Consider the following 15,087-nt stretch of genomic DNA (forward strand, 5'->3'; position numbering starts at 1 on the left):
TTAAATAAAACCAAAAAAAAAAAAAAAAAACTTGAGGTTCATGGATCGAGATCTAATTGTATTAGTTTATAATATGGAGGCAGTGTGTGGAATCTGTAACGTAGTGAATTGCACATGGAAGTGAGGGGGAATAAGTAGAAAACTACAGTTTCTATAAAATGCTTTCTTTGGTCATGTTGTCGGGTGGTCACTGGCCATTGCTGTGAATAGAAAATAAACTTTAATTTGGGTGGAAGTGGAAGGGATAAATAACTCAATTAAACCAATATGATTTCTTAATTAATTTTAAGAAATAAGTTAAACTGAGAAAAGGGTAGGAGAAAGTAATTAATCTCATCTTAACCCTTTCATCTCCATATCCATCTCTGCTGGCTCCTCTTCATGTACAAGAAGCTGCCTGTGCTGCAATGGCTTCTTCTTGTACAGTTTAGCCTGATAAGGTTGATGGATACAAGAAAAGAATTAAAAGACAAAAAACTATGAACCAAAGATAGAGAAATGAAGAGACAACAACATTAAAAGAAGAGATGGTGACACCACTGAAAGTGAAAAGAAACTAATTAAATAAAATGGAAATGGTCCCTCCCTCCTGCAAGTGCATTTGTGCAGGACCTCCTTTCTTCCTTTTTTATTAATTTGATTTTCACTATTCTGTTAGAGAGAGAGAGAGATGGTTTTGTGGGTTATTTTATGGTTGAAGAGGGTGGATGGAGAAGGAATGGGAAATGAAAAAGGGCTTTAGTAGAGTGACTTGTGAGGGGTAATCTGTTGGGGAAGGATTGGAAAGGCACCGTCACATGCACATGAGAGAGAGAGAGAGAGAGAGAGAGAGGAGAATAATTAAGACTTAATAAGAGAGATGCTTATGCTTTAAGATTAGTTTAAGGGACATATACTTCCACGATGGTACCACGCTATACCTTAACCCCTTGTTGTCTTAGTCTTTTATTACTCTTCCCTTCCCTTAACTTTAAGATCATATTAGAGAGAGAGGTGAGGTGATTTGGTTTCCAGTTGAAAGAGTGATTATTTTTTCATGGGTTGGGGTAAGGCATGTTATGTTTCCCTTTGTTCTTATTGGCTTTATATCGTAATAAAATTTAGGGGTTTTCTTGGGTCTCAAATAATATTCGAACTCATGATTGATCCCGATCCCAGTCAATCTGGAACGGTACAGAATCCAATTCTAGAATGATTTATGGTTGATTTTAATATTTTCGTTATCGATTTTACCCGATTCTGGTTGATTCGGAATGGAATTGGATGCCACTGATTCCGGTCCAATTCTGAACTCTTGAACCCTGAATCCAACATCATTGGATAATTGAGTCAAATGATCAAATAATGAGGAAGCTAGAAAAATTAAACCCCCAAGGCCCAAGCTATTCGTCCCCCACAGTCCACAACCATGCTCTGCTCTATGGGGCCATCACCATCTGTTGCATAGAGACAGAATGTACTTTGATTCGGATTTCCACAGTTGTAGGCTTGTATGCTTGTAGCTGAGCAACTTATGAAAGAAATAAAAGCTGCAACTGTCTCTTACCTTTTAAGTGACGGAAGTCGGTGGGAGCATGGTTTGAGGAATCGATATCCGATCAGTCTCCAGGCGGTTTTTATGTCGGTGGATCGGTACAGACAAGAGTAAAAATGTAAAATATAAATTTTAATTTTTACAGAAAACAGGGGTAAATCTGTCCGATCGAATCGATATTATCCAAGACCAATATCGATATCGATATTGAATACTAAAATCATGATTTTCAGACCAAAACAAGACCTAACAATTCACGGTATTGATCACTGCCAATATCAATATAGATACCGGTATGTATCATGCTTGATATCGTCGGTTCGATATTGATTCTTAAAACCGTCCATTGTTGTGCTTCACTTGGCATTCTGTTTAGGAGGGGGGGGGGATGGAATATTATTGTCATAAGGGTTTATTATTTTTTCAAACCTCAGAATGATCTATTTTGTGACATGGACTGATGATGCATCTATTTCGACTGTTAATTAGAGACAACATGACCTAGATAAGCCATGAGTCAAATTTTAGGGTTTAATTCAATCAAATACCCCATTGTATCAACATGTATCCCTTTTATTCTAGACATTTTTATGCATTCGCCCATTTCTGAATAGGAATAGACACTTTAGATAGAAAAACTCTGAAATTGGACGACTATCTTGTGACTTCCGAAAATGTCATAAAACCGTTTTGACATAAATAGCTACCTAATAAATTAACATAACTAAGGGGAAAAAAATGGTTCACAACTACCCAAAATGGTGGCTAGTCCGATTGTTGGATATAGAGGTCATCATCTTGCTTAATCACAAGTCAAATTTCATAGCTTAATTCAATCAAAGATATCTCATGTCAATATTGGTATGTATCTCATATATTTCTATACACACCTTACACCTATAAGCATTACTATGCACTCTCCCATAGACTTGGATTTTCAAAGTTAGGTTTTACCATATGGAGAACTCTGATAAGACTGAAACTTGACATATGAATAGAAAATGTAAGGGGTCTATCTATCTATAAAATTTAGGTCTCATTTTTTATCTACCACGTGCGTAGTTTTAGGAATTGGTATTGGATCAACCATATCAGCTTATTCATATCAATATCGACTGTGAATATACTGATATTGATATATAAATGTGATATTTTTTAATGAAAATTATTGTTTTTGATCTGATATGACTAATTAGGGGTGTAGATTTGGCTCTGTGTCCGAGCCCGCCCTAAGCCCAAAAAGGGCCTAGGTTGGGCTTTTAGCTAGCAAGACGGGTCAAAGTTGGGGTTTTCAAGCTTGAGACCAAGCCTGGGTTGAAGTCTCGAGCTAAACCAGGCTTAGCCTAATCCAACATTCCCACCTTGATTTTAAATATCTATATTTTAATTATTACATATTATGTTTAAAGCTTTAAGCCTTTAGGATTATTTTTAACAATGATTGATGTTGATGGTGTCTCGTTTTATTTTCATTTTTCAGTGCATATAAGGACACAAATGACAAAAAAAAGAAAAAAAAAACATTTATGATCAACTAGGGCCAACCCAGGCCAACCCCACCTAATTAGGGTCAATCAAGGCGGAGCTGAGCCTGATAGTGTTGGGCTTAGACTGAGATCAATCTGACCTCTAGGTCGAATTAAGCTTGAGCTGAGCTAATAGGACTCAGAATTGGGTGAGCTTTTCTTTTTTTCTTTTTTTTTTTTTAAAAAAACCGGTCGAACCCGGCCTGATTCACCCTATGATCAAGACAAATCGATTTCGATATTGATGCCGTCACCAATACCATCAAATAAATCCATGACCACGTGACAATTATTCTCATTTGAAATGTACGTGTAAGAAAAGTAAGTTGTTACCACATGTATGATAATAAGTCTATAAGAACCCGGCTGGGCTACCATTACTAATTGTCGAGGTTAAACTCCATTAAAGATTGTTTACCAAAAAGAAAGGCTCCCATTAAAGATTTAAAGTCAAATCGTTGTCCCTTAATTAAGTGGTTGTCATCTCTTATCTTTTCCTAATTGCCGGATTTCTCTCTCTCTCTCTCTCTCTCTCTCTCTACACTTGTTTGGTGGTTGTTGTTGAAACTTTCTCTTTCATCGAAGCATTGGAAAGGGAGCCAATAATGGATGTCAAGTGGTGAAACTTTTATTTATTTTTTAACTTAATAATAAACTGGATCTAATTACCTAACATATATAAAAAGTTCTCTAAAGTATCACACCGGTTTAATCTGCAAAAACCAGTCTTAAAGATCTCAGATTCAAATCTCAGGAGGTGATTTCCCAGCACATGCAGGGAGGGAGGGAGGGAGGGAGGGAGGGGTGGGAGCATTGCTGGGAATAGATTTAAGCCGGTGAAAGCTACAACTTTTTTTTTGTTTTTTTTGTTTTTTTTGTTTTGGTTTGGGGGGGAGGGGGGAGAGAGGGGGAGTTTTCCTTCATCCACCGTCATGGTTTAAAAAATTGGATCGATTGAATCGGCTAATTTGAATCGGAATTGATGGTTATAGATTTTGATTTTAGACGTTTCAGATCAGTTTCTAAGGGTGTTTTGGGACAGGATCATTGATTTTTAAGTCTCATGAGCCAATTCTACGGTTTTGGAACTGATTTGGATCAAAATCAGTAGAGACTAGGGACTGATTCGATCCTGATTCCGAGTTTAAAATCCTTGCTTGAAAGTCTGAAAATGTCCTTCGTTCTTCCTAACCACTATCTACGCACTATAATAAAATTGATGAAAGAATCACTGAAAGGTTTTAGGTATCGGTGTCCCCATTATCACCTCTGATACCAATACAATACTTTTTTTTTGGGGGGAGTAAGATAGTAAGATACCAATACAATACCATTCAAGCTCTATTATTGGGCATAATTTCAAAATTGAATCATTTTTCCCCCCATTCACCCCATTTGTATCAGGATCAGGCTCAATCCATTCCGTCCAATCCGATTATGAGAACCATGCTTCACCATGGTTTAAAGGAAAACCTATCTTTTTTAAAAGGAATATTGAATGACACCTCTATAGGTGTATTTAGAATTTTATAATCTTCTTTTAATTGGCTAAGGTTATTTAAGTTAAGCGTATAAAAAGATTTTTAGAAATAATTTTAAAAGTGAAATATCATTATGTCATTATTTAAAGATGTCATTTTCATGCACATTTTTTTAATGTACATGTAAAATGACAATATTTATCTTCATTGGAAAAAAATAATATATTCTAAAAAAACAAAATATAAAGTTACAAATTATTTAACACTATAAGGGGTGTCAATAAGAAAACACCTCCTACAGCCTACTCCTTTGGTCGATTTTCCTCTGAGGATTGCTGATCAGACCACTCCAACCATTTGGGTAGTGGAATTGGCAACGAGATCAACCTTATCCTTATTTACAAGCCTAGCCCTTTGATCGGAATCAACCTGAACCTTAGAAACCGTTCTTGGATCGGCCAATTCAATTACAATTCCAATTCAGCCAAAATCAATCAGAATCAATCAGGAATCGATCAGAATCAACCTGAACCCTAGAAACTAGGGATGTAATCGGATCGGATTTGGCTTGGATAGTGCTATATCCGCATCTGATTAGCTTTCGGACGGATTCTGATACTACTAAACGGATACGGATTAGATATTTTATTCGTTTACATGTAAATATAGCTTTTTGAATAGCTATAGCCTATCCATATCCGCATCCGTTTAGTTTTCGGACGGATTTGGATAGTACTAAATGGATACGGACACGAATACAAAAACGAATTTCGACTATTCATTTACTCCCCTACTAGAAACCCTTCTTGGCTCGGCCAGTTTGATTACACTTTGAATTCAGCCAAGTCAGTCAAAATCAGCTTGAACCCTAGAAATTCTTCTTGGATCAACCAATTCAGGCCAGCAGCAATCAGATTCAAATTGACAGATTTGACCGACACAATTCTGATTTTTTAAACCCTAGTAGAAAGCAGGCTTTCAAAAATCGGGATCAGGTGATCCGGAAAGGCCAATTCAGATCAGAATCGGCCAAGACCAATCCCAATTTTAGCCATCCACTTCCAAAAACTAGGGTTATGGCATATTTGAACCGATTCCTCACCGATTTGGATCCCGATTCTGGGCTTTTAAAACCTGGTAGACTGTGAGTGACCTTCTAGATTTGCCATGCGTCAAGTGTCACCGCGGAACCCGAACTGAATGGTAAGAGACCCAGCCATCTATTTGCAGATTCTATTTGGGCTAAAGCTTATCATACAGCAGAGTATGGTGTGAGTGCAAAGTAAATCGCCACACAATGTATCTAAAAAAGAGGAAGCTTAAACCTTCTTGCAGGTGGAGTAGTCCTACCCTACAAGATTTGGGTAGGAAGGAACCAATCAGTTTAGCTTAAGCAACAACCAGACCTAAACCATTGATCCAAAACTGAAAATCATCATTGCAAAACTACTCTTAATTTTTTCTTTAAAACACAGCAAAACATGTTGTCATCAGGAATTAGTCCTTCACCAAATGACAATAATTCACAAAACCTCATCCTTCCTTTTAAATTGTTGGATTGGACTGGATTAAAATTGGATTATTGAAATAGAGTCTGAACCAGAGTTTTAAAACAAGAAACCGAGATCTGAATGAGTCCCGCCAATTTTGAACTGATTTCGATTTGATCCGCCGGTATTGGTAAGAAATTGGCTGGAATAGGACAGATCCCACTTAAACCCTAGAAACCCAGATGGGATCCCTTCCTCCAGAATGTCAGGAGTCAACTATTCACCTGATCAGATTCCAATTTCTAAATCCGTGGTTCAAACAGATGGTAGCTTCGATGAGGAATCAAAAGAAGCAGGGTGGTCTGCATTAATCTTCATGTCTGATCTCACATTTCGCAGCATTAACTGGGTTTGGACTAGCAGCATCAACAACACAAGCAGAGATAAAAGGAATCCTCCAAGGAATGAAACTAGCAAATCAGCTAATGCTACTTCAGATTTGGATTACGTCCAACTGCAAACCATTTGTAAAACCTGGCCATGAACTCTTTTTGTCTCTTTTGTTTGATATTGAACGCTTTGATGTGTGATATTATGTTGCAATTACATGTCTCCATAGCATCTAGGACTGCTCAATATGCCAGATTTGCCTAGTTTTCAGGTCCTGACACAGGACCCATGTTGAACTCTGTATGTACTTATTTTCTTTAATCTGTTATATCTCCTCCTTTTGTTTGTATATTTTTTGAGTTTTCCCTTCAAATTAAGTTCAACCATGCTGCTATATATGTAGCAACAGAGGAATTGGGTTGTGGCAACCGACAATTCAAGTATCAAGACTGGAACAGGCATATTGGTCGAGTACTACAGTGAGTGTACACCATGGCCAAAAATGGAGTCTCAGCCAACTCTGGATTTTCTGCCTTGTGACAATGTTACTAGCACCCAAACTTAACTCCTACACATGTCAGGATAAGCATCAGAATATGTTTTAAAAATCAGCTATGTTTGATTTGAAAGCATACCTGAAGAGATCCTATTCATTGAGTAAGGTTCAAATAGGCCACCAGATTTTACGTGGGAACTAAAAGAGGATTGGCCATCTATCCAACTGACAATCTGGGGACCATTCTGTGTATATTTCCAACAAAACCAAGAGAATGAAGTTTCCATGATCTAAATCTGTGGACCATTCATGTATATTTCCAACACAACCAACGATAGTTGCATCGCTTCGATCAGGACATCATAACACACTACTCGAAATGGAACCACCGGTGCTAGAATGTTTTAAGAGTATTTAATTAGGTTAAACAATACCTAACAATTAAGGGCTCGGATGAAAAAAGCATGAATACTGTGGACCATCACACTTCAGAGAGCCCTTTTCTAATTTACAGCACCCAGATCTTCAATAGCCAAAACTAATTAGAATCCAAATGGGACAATACCCCTACAAGTTCTTTATGCCAATTTATCCATATTTGTCTATTTGTTATGAAAACAGTATGAAACAAAAGGCTTAAACCAATCAATGGATCCAAGGCAGATGCAAGTTGTATCTAAGAACACTACAACTCTCATAGACAGGTACCTATCTAAAGAACAAACATGCAATCCTTTGCTTATCCTTTTTCGTTTTGATTTTGCATTCTTTTTTTTTGTGGTGGTGGTGGTGGGAGAGGGTCAGGAGGAGATTGTTCGAAAGACATCAACATCATCTGCCAAAACATTTCATTATTGAAGACATGAGAGACGACATAAGGAACTTCATTCCAGCAGATCCTCCAGGGAAGTAAGAAATAGCATAGTATATAAGTGCGAGTACCTAGTCAAATTTGACCAACCATCAGTTAAATTGGAATACAAGTTTCCTCTTATTATCCTTGAAAATGAGAAATATCCACAAATTTAGATAGAAGCACAATCAAATGGTATAAAGCCAGTGGACAGAGTAACTATTAAACAGACTACCTCAGTGATTTTTTTTTAACAGGATTGTAATTTAATGGAATCAACTATATAAAAAGAAACAAGTGAATGGAACAATACGCAAGGTGAAGGCGGGGTATTGTTGGAAGAAGAAATTAATGACACTCAAGAGGGACTAAAGGTTAAAGGTGGGGGCATAATAGGAATTAAAGGTTTAAAGAGGATAAATCGTGGGAAGGAGGCTATTGTCTTCAACCACTAAACTCAAACCAGAAGCGGAAATACCAGATGGGCTTTGAAGTTGGAATCCAATCAAATGGAGTTAGATGAACTCAAAATTCAAGAGATGTGTTGCTGGTTTATTCATCTATTAAATTCAGTATGCGATAGAAGAATTCAGCAACCTAAAAATCCTAGAAATAGCCAGCAACAATTGTCTAATGCAAATACAAACCAGATCTGAAGTTTAGTTTGATTCTCTCGAGAAGAAAAGATTCTGCAAGTAATACTCCAAGGTTTGGGTCGCTCAGAAAAGGGTTTCTTCAACCCTAATCACAGGGAGAAAAGAGAGGAGAGAAGAGATAATGGAGGCCCAAAACAGGACCTGCTGTTACCGCCAGAAACAGAGGAGAAACCAGAAACGAAGAAGAGAAAATATAAAAAGAAGAAGAAGGGGGGGGGGGGGGGGGAGGAGAACGAAAGAGATGGTCACACAACCATTGTTCATACCAATTTGGTAGCAAAACAACTCAAACATTCATTCATCAAATCTGCCTTTCGTTGCTTACAAGCTAATAATAATTTCCTAAAGCAAGTCTCACTAATTAATCAATTAAATTTAAAATAGAAGATTACAAGATAAATCCCAATGAATAAAAACCCTAATAAATTAAATATCCTACTGACCCAATTGAACCCGGTTCACCTTGGTTTGGGTTGTCAAATGGGTTCGGACTGGCCCATGGAACAGCTCCTGCATCAGGGGGGGTAAAAACTATATTTCCCTTTTGCAAAAGTAGAACAGTTCATTGTTTAGTAGGTTATTTAGCAATAGCAAAAGAGCAACCCAGTGCACGAGGCTCCCACTACTGCAGGGTCTGGGAGGGGCAAATGTAAGCAACCTTACCCCCTGCTTCGCAGGAGAGGGTGTTTCCAAGTTTGAACCTGCAACCAACAGGTTGCAATAGCACAACTTAACCGTTGCACCAAGGCTCGCCCACTAGAGTAGGAAGGTCTATTTCCCTTTTTAGAAAATAGAACTGTTCATTGTTTAGCAGGTTATATAGCAAATATGAGAAAATGGGTTCAGCTTTACACATTGGAGTAGGAAGGTGGATTTGGTTTATCTAATAGAATAGATGCAGTGATTCAAGATTGAATAAAATGGAAAAACTACTTAATAAAAGGAGAAAGTAAATAATACAGAAATGCTTACTAAATATTATCAAAAAGAAAAGGCGAGCAAGAATCAGACAGAGTATATGGGATGAAGAGGAATTTCATACCTGTAATACAGAGAAAAGCACAGAAAGAACATAACTGTGAAGCACCATGGAAACGTAGATAGTACCCACCATGCAGCCAATGAATCCCAGCGTAAAAGGAAGTCTCTGGTAGAAAGAAGTGTCCAGCATGATGATCAAATTGATTCGATTGTTGCCTTCTCAGGAATAAGTGATAAATGTTAACCCGTAAATATTCAAAAAGTTAAAATACCTCTTTTGTTGACATGTGTGCAAGCTGAGTTTTTGGACCTTTAAGGGCGAAGAAAGATCCAATGATGAAAGCACATCCAAGGGTAAAGCAGATAGCAAATTTCTGAGGCATTAGCACCATTACTGGAAGGAACATGGTAAATGCAATGAAAATGAAGAACACTCCAGTCGCCAGGAATAAACCAAAGTACATGAGAGATTTTCCAGAAGGGACATAGGTGGTAGCAGACTGGAGGTTCCCTGGCAAATCCTTCACTCCTTTCGAAACCCTACAAAATCAAATTGGGGAAATTCAGCAGGTACTACCAGAGAAAAAGAAATCAAAATATCAAATTTAGGTAGAAGATAAAGATACTCATGTATTCTTGCTACCAATTTTATTGAGTAAAGAATGCATGTCTAATATATCAATGCATTAGGAGTCAGCTACATAAATCCTATCATTATAAGTAGTTTAGCATTGGATAATGAATGGGAAACATAACATACAACCCACCTTCCTCCAGTCCTACACTCTCAAGCCCTAATCCAGAGAGTTCAAGCACCAACTTGCACAAACTATTCTGATATTCTCCATGCACATATAAATGGCTAATGAAATATAAACTTTTAAACAAAATTTTAAGAATGTAAAACCACTGCTTCACAGTCACAGTAACATATCCATCCTTAAAAGTCCACTATGAGGAATTATTTTGGTTAAGTCCTCTATTAATAATCTAAAATCTGCTATCTGGACCCTTTGGAACTTTCTATTTCACTGAAGACCAGGAAACACAAAGCTTGTTGTTCATGACACAACAGAGATGCAAGGTATGAGAGTTCGGAAAAAATCCCAAACTAGAGTAACCTCAAACTTTGTGTAGAAACCCCTGCATCACACAGTGTTCATGCTAATTTCTGCTAAATCAAGGAATGTAATTATGATGAAATCAGCTGAGAGTGGTAGGCATAACTATGACTAGGCAACCTGGGTAGAATTTCTATACTTATTTTTTCAATCACAAGAATTGCTTCACTTTAGAGGACAAAATGCTAATACCTTCTTCCTGAAAAATACACGGTTCCAAGAGCAGCTTCATCGAGAGAAAGTTGGTCATGATAATAATACTGGTTGAGAGACTAGCGGGGCAAAGAACTGGAAAGGGTCAGGATTGGGTCCAGGTTGGACAAGTACTGTGTATATATGACAAATTATTCCACCATGTCCCTGTACCTGGATTTCTGGCAAGCAAAGGACGGGGTACAGCTGAATCATGGTCTCTATGAGTTGGAGATGGGATCTTATATTTTGCAACTGCAGTTCATTGCTGATTATTACTATGTGCTGATCTTCAGTAGGTTTATCAATCCAACTCTATGGATATAAATGACACGATGATAACCGTTGGGAAGCACTCAGACAATGCCATTGCATCCCTAAAATCTAGAGGAATACTGGAACGTTTACATCGATAAGAGAAGAACGAATTATGTGTTGGCGGCCTAGGAATCCTTTGATATTGTAGCTCATGTTTTGCAGCATATACCTTTGTCGGTAGATAGATTGAGACAGAAATCCATATTCGCTTATGGAAGCAGCTGGTCAGAAGAAAGTCACAATAAGGAAAGAGGGTGACATGTAGAATAATATGGATGATGGATCAGTTCAGGAAGCCATCTAGCTGTCATATGTCAACTCAATGTATCAACAAGACTCCATAACATGTTGGATCCACCAGCAAACCTGCACTCTGTTATGTCTCCATTTTATCTGAAGCTCCAGCAGAAACTAATTCCAAATCCAATGTTTCTGCACCTGCACGGGGTGATCTATCATGGTGCCTTTTCTGAGCTCTAAATCAACCATTTAGTCAATTGCAATTGTTAAATAGTTGACATTCTTCTTGCAGTCTTTCTTTCTATTTCAAATATATTTTCTTTTTTCTTTTTTCTAATTCCTTGAATATTCATTTTTCCTTATATTTCAAAAGGGATTTATATGTTCGACATTTGCAGAGGTCAACATGCTGATCAGGATCAGCGTTTTTTCCTTCTTGAAGGCGCCTTTTGGCATTTTCAATTGCTCGGTCAATTTGGAGAGGAAGAAATGCAGGAACCTTGAAAACCAAGGCAACGAGGTTGGAGATAAAATGGGTGTCTTCGTAAAAGAAATTAAGCGAATGTACAACTCTGAGTCTCTGACAAAAAACAGTTCTAAGAACAACTCGGCAACAAAGGAAAAAATGAAGAAATGCTCCCGGATCCAACTCGGAAAAAATTGAAAGAAAATCCTTCTCAATTCTGAAAAAAAAAAAAAAAGAGTAAGAAAATTAATCTAAAATCCAGCTCAACGAAAACATGAAAGCAACATTAGAATTCCAATTTGGCAACAGGGAAAAACCTTCTAACAGAGAAAACAATTCAATATGCAAGGAAAACAAATCCAGAATCTAGAGCAAAAGCAAGTAGAGACCAGCGGAATTCAAAAAGTCCCAAACAAGAAACTGAGACAGAGTCATAAGTGTAGAACCGACCATGAAAGAGAAGTAAAACTGAAAAAAATACTCAAAACCCAAAATTTCATTGGTGGTTTCAGATTTGCACTTACACATTAAAAGTTCCGGTGACCTTATCGTTGGCAGTTCTTACAGCGGCTTCGAGATCGAACCCTAAGCTGGAGGGTTCAGTCTCTTCAGAAGCTTTCGAGGCCGCGTAAGAGTTCCAATCGGCGAGCAGAGACGAGGATTCCTTCTGATCAGTATTACTCGGTCCCCCCATAAACCAAGCTTGTGCAGTATTCTGCATAATTCGAAGTAAGAGACGACGACGACGACGACGAAGAAGAAGAAGAAGAAGAAAGAGATCCTCAGCTTCGAATCGGAAAATTAAGAAGCTGACAGTGGAAAGCGTTCCAATTCGAGTGAGAGATCTGATCCTTTCGCACCGTCCAGTGTTATTACTGGCGTCTCTCTCGGTGAGAGCCTATCGGAGATGTTCGATTTTCCGAATCGGAAAAACTGCTGAAACCAAAAGGGGTGTGAGCCGTGTGGCACTGTGGCAGAGAGCACTTTTCTGTTCTTCTACTATTGCTGACTGTTGATCCAAAACGGACCCGGACAGTGGATCGGTCAGCCCCAATCGTAAACAGCCCAACCCGTCCATCCAACGGTCCGACACTCCGACCTTTTTTGGCCCTTTTCCCCTCTCGGCGTGGGTCAAACAATCAAGCATAGTGTGTAGTAGGAGTAATACAGATCGGCCCTATTGGCTTGATTGGACCTTTTTGCCCCTCAAAATACTAATACTTTAATATTGGGTCGGCCATCTCTGTGGGAGAGTGTGACCCCAACACACCCATGGAGACCAATGAGAGCACACGTATTGATATCATGGAAATAGGATTTCCACCTTTGATGGGGGTGGGTCGATCATTTCATCCGCTTTTGTGTCCGAATGTGGGCAATGCACTCCCTCACTAGGAATTTTTCTCTTTCAATTTTTATCCACGTTACCCACCCTTGTACGGATACCAACACTACAGTAAATATCAGTTCGATATTGGGTACTGACATTACCGATAACTTGAACCATGAATAGGGGTCTCCATCAATTGGTCTTCATCAGACCTAATTGGTCCCCACCCTCCCAATTAAAGATCTCACAACGTTATTGCACTATTTAGTCAATTAGGTCTCATAAGCTAAAGATGAACACGTTTCTTTTTTTTATCAATCATTACTTGTCCATAATCGGACTCGTGTTAATTGAACTACAAATAGATTGATCAATCTACAAATCGACTGACAAAGCTATAAACGATCGGCTTTCAACCGAATATTAAGCAGTCTAGGCCTGACATTGGCTTTATTGGCTTGCCTTGGGGAAGCCATCCGAAACTAAGTAGAAGTCTTGCAGAAGCTCCCGATATGAAACAATGGGGAGAGACCATGAGAGTAGTAATTAAGTGTCTTCACATGAAAATTTTGTAGTCACATGACTCCATCTGTTGAGCATGGTCTGAGGTATCGGTTCGAAATCAGCCGTATTAGGGAAATTTGGCACCATTGAGAATTTTTTCAAGAATTTGCTACTACTTCAGTGATTGAAGTGTCGGTCGGCATTGCCAATGTAACTTCTCCAAAAATCGTGAATTGTATCAATATCGACCAACACCAATACCTATCCGATGTGGATCACTAACGCGATTCAGACAGACGGTACAAATTTAAAAAGTTATGGTATCCGCCAAGGGTGTTTGTTAGAGCAACTAAGGATGATGTCTTGATTGTTAAATCAATTTTGAATCTTTTTTCTGATTTATCAGGACAACAAATAAATTATGATAAATATGATTTTTTTTTTAATTTTTTTTATAGTAGAACTGTTTCTATTGAGGATAGAAATATGTTTTCAAATTTGCAAGAAATCCGTGAGATGTATAGGGAGTGTCTTTATAACTCGGTACTCAGTTATTTCACCCTTTATCCAAGAGGGTTGCTTTAAATAGTTTGGTAATGGAAGTCAAATCACCACGTCTATGATGCCCATATTATTTCGATTCAGTCAGTTTTATCAGCCACTCCTTCCTATTGGATGTCCTGTTTTCGATCTCCTTTGCATTAGTGTTCAATTAGTTCTAACAAGTATTTTCTAAGAAGGAATATTTTGGACCACTGTGAATGCAAACAAAAGATATTAGTGGACATGGAAAACTATATAGGCTGCATTTGGTATGCATTCTTGGAATGCATTCTAGGTCGATTCCACGTTCTTGAATGATAAAAATAATTGTTTCTATCGTCTGAGAATACGAAATCAACCTAGCATGCATTCCAAACACAGCCTACAACTTCCGAAAATGCAAAATGGGCCTAAAATGCATTCCAAGAATGCATACCAAATGCTGCCTAAATGTACGTTTGGTATGCATTCTAAGTCCTAGCTCTGTAATGCACTATGACATGATAAAAACAATTATTTTAATAGTTTGTATCAAATCAGAATGCATTCCATACATAACCTTTGTGTTTGGTATAAATTCTTGAAATGCATTCTAGGTTGATTTCACATTCTCGAACGATAAAAACAACTATTTTTTATCATCTGAGAATGCAAAATTGACTTGGAATGCATACCAAATGCAGCCTAAGGCTGCCTTCGGTAGTGCATTTTAGGTCGTTAGCGCATTGCCTTGAGGCTGCATTTGAATTGCAAAACTAACCCCATCCATGATTCACACACTAATTGCCGCACTGCATTGATTATTAGAGCAAGGTGGATGGTGCATGGAATAAGATCGGTCTCCAACTCTCTATGTGTGTGATGACGATTCAGTAGAACTATTTTTAGAAAATATTGTAGCATTCCAACATTTTTTGAGTTAGTGAGAAACTAAAGGTAATTGAGCATCTTCACCACAAAAAAAAA

At 38.0% G+C, this 15,087-nt stretch overlaps 2 protein-coding genes across 3 annotated transcripts in view; one reads left to right on the forward strand and one right to left on the reverse strand.

Moving 5' to 3' along the window:
* The window catches only part of LOC122640025, a 32,547-nt gene extending 17,623 nt beyond the window's left edge, over nt 1-14,924 (forward strand). The window contains exons 7-8 of the mRNA XM_043833117.1: nt 14,107-14,117; nt 14,914-14,924. The gene's annotated coding sequence lies outside the window, so the exon portion shown is untranslated. The remainder of the gene's footprint in view (nt 1-14,106; nt 14,118-14,913) is intronic.
* On the reverse strand, nt 656-12,671 carry LOC122640026 (protein transport protein SFT2-like). 2 transcript variants are annotated; one of them, XM_043833121.1, is made up of 5 exons: nt 12,269-12,671; nt 9,680-9,947; nt 9,469-9,573; nt 7,723-7,859; nt 656-676 (listed from the first exon to the last, which is right to left on the reverse strand). In XM_043833121.1, exons 1-4 carry the CDS (start codon nt 12,463-12,465, stop codon nt 7,749-7,751), a joined length of 681 nt encoding a protein of 226 aa, XP_043689056.1. In that variant the 5' UTR covers nt 12,466-12,671; the 3' UTR covers nt 656-676; nt 7,723-7,748. The 2 variants fall into 2 exon arrangements, with proteins under 2 accessions (XP_043689056.1, XP_043689055.1); XM_043833120.1 differs by lacking the exon at nt 656-676 and having other exon boundaries at nt 7,390-7,859.
* Nucleotides 14,925-15,087: the final 163 nt, after the last annotated feature.

The sequence above is a fragment of the Telopea speciosissima genome, chromosome 9, assembly GCF_018873765.1.
Source record: "Telopea speciosissima isolate NSW1024214 ecotype Mountain lineage chromosome 9, Tspe_v1, whole genome shotgun sequence".
Lineage (NCBI taxonomy): Eukaryota > Viridiplantae > Streptophyta > Magnoliopsida > Proteales > Proteaceae > Telopea > Telopea speciosissima.

Coding starts and splice junctions, on each gene's coding strand:
- LOC122640026 (XM_043833121.1), bottom strand. CDS start 12,465: ATGCAGAATACTGCACAAGCTTGGTTTATGGGGGGACCGAGTAATACT. Junction 9,948..12,268: donor GTCACCGGAACTTTTAATGT/GTAAGTGCAAAT, acceptor TTGATTTTGTAG/GGTTTCGAAAGGAGTGAAGG. Junction 9,574..9,679: donor CACACATGTCAACAAAAGAG/GTATTTTAACTT, acceptor TCTTTCTACCAG/AGACTTCCTTTTACGCTGGG.